The sequence below is a fragment of the Cucurbita maxima genome, unplaced genomic scaffold (genome assembly GCF_002738345.1).
Source record: "Cucurbita maxima cultivar Rimu unplaced genomic scaffold, Cmax_1.0 Cma_Scf00008, whole genome shotgun sequence".
Classification (NCBI taxonomy): Eukaryota; Viridiplantae; Streptophyta; class Magnoliopsida; order Cucurbitales; family Cucurbitaceae; genus Cucurbita; species Cucurbita maxima.
The window spans coordinates 2,287,834-2,292,818 of record NW_019272024.1 but is presented as its reverse complement, the minus strand read 5'-3'; the positions used below and the strand labels follow the sequence as shown (position 1 = coordinate 2,292,818).

General features: G+C 37.0%; 1 protein-coding gene across 1 annotated transcript in view; it reads left to right on the top strand.

Annotated features, from left to right (window-relative positions):
• Positions 1-3,597, top strand: part of LOC111483047 (polyadenylate-binding protein-interacting protein 9-like) — a 3,811-nt gene extending 214 nt beyond the window's left edge. Inside the window, exons 2-11 of the mRNA XM_023129145.1 lie at positions 1-472; positions 1,564-1,680; positions 1,770-1,817; positions 2,044-2,116; positions 2,198-2,310; positions 2,418-2,477; positions 2,882-2,929; positions 3,018-3,086; positions 3,170-3,231; positions 3,310-3,597. Of these exons, the coding sequence (XP_022984913.1) occupies positions 209-472; positions 1,564-1,680; positions 1,770-1,817; positions 2,044-2,116; positions 2,198-2,310; positions 2,418-2,477; positions 2,882-2,929; positions 3,018-3,086; positions 3,170-3,231; positions 3,310-3,376 (921 nt within the window). The 5' untranslated portion in view covers positions 1-208 and the 3' untranslated portion in view covers positions 3,377-3,597. The remainder of the gene's footprint in view (positions 473-1,563; positions 1,681-1,769; positions 1,818-2,043; positions 2,117-2,197; positions 2,311-2,417; positions 2,478-2,881; positions 2,930-3,017; positions 3,087-3,169; positions 3,232-3,309) is intronic.
• The last annotated feature ends 1,388 nt before the right edge of the window (positions 3,598-4,985 follow it).

The following is a 4,985-nucleotide window of genomic DNA, read 5'->3' as shown; positions in this document are numbered from 1 at the left end:
AAAAAAAAAAAAAAAAAAAAAAAAAAACCATTCTTTCTCCTCACCCTCTTCCCATTTCTTGCCTCTCTCAAATGGGTTCTCTTCATTTCGTCTCTTAATCCCAAATTCCACCTTACCCGTCTGCTGGGATTTTCCAAATGGACTGAGAAACCTGTTCTTTCTCTTTAATTTTCATATTTTTCATATTTCCCATCTGGGTTTTCATTCTATGGCCGCGGTTGCTGAGAATTCCGGTGAGGCAGCGGCTGCCAAGAATTTTGATCCGCAGATGAAACCCAAATCACAATTTGATGCTAATAACCTCGCTGAAATGTTCAGTAATTTGAACCCTTTGGCTAAGGAGTTTTTCCCTTCCTCTTACTCTCATCATGATCGCCAAGATTTTCAATTCTATTATCAAAACAATACTCGATCGTCGGCCAAAGCCTTTCAGGTCGCCGATCAACTGTTGGACGGTGATATCAATCGCAGGGTATTCTCTTTTTTTCCCCCCTTGAATTCTTTAATCTGATCTGCTTTTCCTGTTCTTGTTTCGATTTGGGATTTTGGAATTCAACCCATAATTGAAATGCTGGAATTGGATTGAATTATGTTTATGTTCATGTTTAATCTGATGAATTTTATTCTGGGATGTGCTATTAGTATGATTTACTGTCGTTGACCCTGGAAATTCTTGATGATATCTACATTCAATCCATAATTTCATTGCTCGAATCGGTTCGGTCGAACTTTTTGTTTGATCTGGGACTGTTTGTTCTTACTGATTGTTTTTCAAGATAATGTGTATATGTTTAATGCTATGAAGTTTACTTGTGAATTGTTCATTGTTGTGGTTTGTTCAATTCTTCGCTACATTCCCATTTCTCATGCTATTTTGGAGAATCGTTTTCGATTGAAAAAGCTTTTGTGTTCGCCTTCCGATCATCGTTTAGATCGCCTCGGATCTGTTAGTACAACGATAGCTAGTCATTATCTGCCTGGAATGATGAAGCTAATTAAATTATTATCCGGCTCGATTCTAAAATATAATCAAAATTGATGCTTCATCATGTTGCCATAAGTTCTTATCTCTGTGTTAGGCTATTGAGACCGATAACGTTCACTTAAGGTTTGTGTTGGGCGCTTGAACTAGGATTAGTCTATCTTATGCTATTTAAGTTACTTGGATTCGTTTCGCAATTTAGTCTCTACGGTCCGCTCTATTACTATTACCAATATTTGAAGAATGCTTGTCTGAACTGTGGCTCGTCGATAAATAGAACGATAAGAACTAGGACCTTTCCTTTTTCGTAATTCTTGTAACTTATCGACCATGTTGAGATTATCGAGCTCCATTGGCATGCTTTCGTATTGGTAGACGCATGATAGCATGTAGGAATATGTTCCTTTCGTATCTCGTAACACTCTGTTTTGCTCCTATAGGAAAAGAGTTGTGATGCCTTTATAAAATCGTTTAATTTTTAGAATCATAAAAGGAATCAATCGCCGTGAATTCAATTGAATGATATCGAACTTTTTTCCATGCTACAAGTTAATACTCTCCTCTTTCTCGCTCTCTTTCAGAGACGAAGCGACTTTAATAACCAGGGGAGAAGAAGAATGAATAACAATAGATCTGTCAGGGCTCAGCAAGAGGAAAGTATAAGGAGGACTGTCTATGTATCTGATATCGATAAGGATGTGAGTATCGGTCATATCTTTACAAGCTTAGAGTCTTGTTATAATGCTCGAGATAATTTTAGAATGAGACGTTTGTTTCTAAAATCTAGGTCTCTGAAGAGGAGCTCGCCAAGGTATTCAGGGAGTTTTGTGGTTATGTAAGTATACTCCATTTCTAGAAAATTATTTCGCCTCATTTTGCAGAAAGAAAAAGTGTTTTCCGTGTACTTTGACGAGCATGAACTTCGGTCCACTGACTCGAATTAAGTATTCTCCTTCTTGAGTTCTTATGCTCGAACGAGGCGCTGATTTGGTTTATATTATTGAATATTCTCGAAACTTAATTGAAGACCTTGCTTACGTGGAAATTTTATATCGTTAAAGGTTAATGATTGCCGAATATGTGGCGATCCCCATTCAGTTCTTCGTTTTGCTTTTGTGGAGTTTGCTAATGAGCGTAAGTTCCTTCATGAATTTTTCTGAAAAAAGAAGTATATAAGTTGATCTTACATGCCACCCTGGAATGTTTTGGCAACAGATAGTGCTAGAACAGCCATAGGCCTTAGCGGGACGGTGGTCGGGTCTTATCCAGTTAAGGTATTGCCTTCAAAGACTGCCATTCTTCCTGTGAATCCTACCTTTCTCCCTAAGGTATGGCGTTTCCTGATCTCTTCCTATATGGATATATTCATATTCTCCGTACAAAAGTTCTCGTGTAAAACCTGATTCGATCTTTCGTTCTTATAATTTTATTACAGTCAAACGATGAATGGGATATGTGTACAAGAACTATCTACTGCACAAATATTGATAAGAAGGTAATTTCTTCACTTTTTCCCTAACTAAGAAGAAAATTAGTGCAATTCGTGAAAAAGAAAGGATCCATAACTTGTTCTTTAATCAATTCTTCCTGCTATGGTTTGTGGTAATCGGGGTCGGTTTTCTTAACTTCTTCGACGTGTACTAGCCTTGTGCATATAGAAAGATCAAGTCCATTACTTTTTCTTCGTATCTCTGCTCCGGTGCTGTTGATTTTCTTTTCTAGATCAAGTCTTAGATTATGCAATTACGTAAAATATTCCGACTTATTATCTGATGACACGATGGTGCTGGTGTTTCCAAATTCGATATCATTTTCTATGCTTCTTGTCCTTCCATACTCCTCGTTCGATCTCCTTCAATCTCAATCCGAGGTCGACAACTCCATGTTTTTTGTTTACAGGTATCTCAGGCTGAAGTTAAGAGTTTCTTTGAAACATCTTGTGGTGAGGTAAGATATATAGCTTATACAAAGAGGGCATATTCGTGTTGGCACGTTTTCGAAGATTTTAACCGATAAATCTTCCGTTTGAGTTTAGGTAACTCGCTTGAGGTTGTTGGGGGATCAGCTGCATTCGACCCGTATAGCGTTTGTCGAGTTTGCTATGGTAAACCTTTTCTTTGCTCTGCTTAGATATCTTGTTGGTTACTTTTTTTTTGTAAGAACAGCTTTGTTTGTTTGTGTGAACAGGCAGAGACGGCTCTTCAAGCACTGAATTGTAGTGGCATGATCTTGGGATCTCAGCCAATCAGGTCTGGTGAAGCTCTCACTGTTCTAAATATATTGGTTCATACATTTGTTCACTTACATTGTTTCATGAAAATTTGTAGGGTAAGTCCTTCTAAGACTCCGGTTCGGCCACGGGTTACTCGTCCGGGAAGCATGAAGCCATCTTGAACAGGCGAACTCTGAATGTCCCAAATGTTGGTGGTAAACTTTGATTACAGTAGTTATAAGTATAGGTTGGACAATGAAATTCAGACAAGTTGTGAATTGTTTGAAGTGTTGGTGAAACTTTTAGCTTCTGTGGCTGAACTTGTTCATAACTCTTCTTCAATTGAAGTTCTTCATATCACTGAGTTTCAATCTTAAAACTGCTATATGTTTTGGTTTCTTAAGTGTTTTTTGAGTTATTCTATGCCATTTTAGATTGATATTGTATGGCCTGATTTTTCTGCTGCTGATGCTGCTCTGCTTCCTCTATGTTCTTGAATGAAGAACCCGAACCCAACAAACACAAATTTGATTCCATTAGATCGGGAGAGTGGGTGTTGAAACTTTTCCCTAATCTACGTGTTTTAGAAAGCTCGAAAGAGAAAACCTAAAGAGAGAACAATAGTTACTAGCGGTGGACTTGAACTGTTTTAAATTCTCTCTTTCGTTTAACGGTATAAAATCGTTAGCCACATTGTACTAGCTTCAGAAAAAGATTGTTGAACTATGATGATCAGATTTTCATTCTCCGTCCAATCCTTGCAAAAAAAAAAAAAAAAATAGAAAGCAAGAACGAGAACAAAACAAGTTTCTCCATCTCTTCTACTAAAATACACTCGTTTTTCGACTTTTCAAATGTCATGATATCATGGGAATAACTGAGATTTATTAATGAAATGTATATAAACAAACGAGGAAAAGAAAAAGAGAGTAAAAACTAGAAAAGAATAAAAGAATTATATGTCAATAAGTACAAATGATACTAAGCAACAAAGATCATCCTAAGAAACATCTATCTCTATAATATGCATTCATTCACTCAGAATAAAGCTAATCAATTCTTGGCATCTCTCGCAGCACTCTTTGGAACTCCTTGAACGATGAATCTCTCAAAAGACTCGAGTTCCGGGCACCGCCACCAGGTCGATTCTCCTCCGCCACCGGGTCCTTCCCCGTCAGCTTCTGCACCACCGTCTTGAAGCTCTTGGCATCCGTTTGCACATACTTGGTGTCGATAATCACAACCCGAGTCGAATAAGCTGCCATTGATGGAGAAAAGGAGAGGTTTTTGGATTCACAAGTGAAAAAGGAGGAATTTTGAGAAGTGGGTTTTGATGGGTTTGAGGGTTTTAATGGAAGGAGTGAAGGGTTTTTATAATTACATAAGAAAGAAAGAAATATTAGAGTTTTAAATTTGGAGATGAAGGAAGTTGACCGTTATGTTGTATGCATTGGATTAAGTCATAGCAACCCAATGTAGAAAAAAACACTTATAATTAATGTCATGCAAGCTCTATTCTTCCACTTTAAAACCCTAATTTATTTTCCGAGTCCTTTCACTTTACGTTTAAGCGAAGAATATGAGAGAAGAAATCGAGAGAGATTTTTCTATGTTAATTAAATGGGAACCGAGATGATTAAGTTCTTATTTGAATATGATATCGATCCATTCACTATAAGAAATAATTTATATAAAAATTTACGAAAAATGTTATTATAGACTTTTTACAATATTTTTCGTTCATCGTGACCGTCTAAACAAACGAAGAACCACAAACGAAGAACCAGAAAA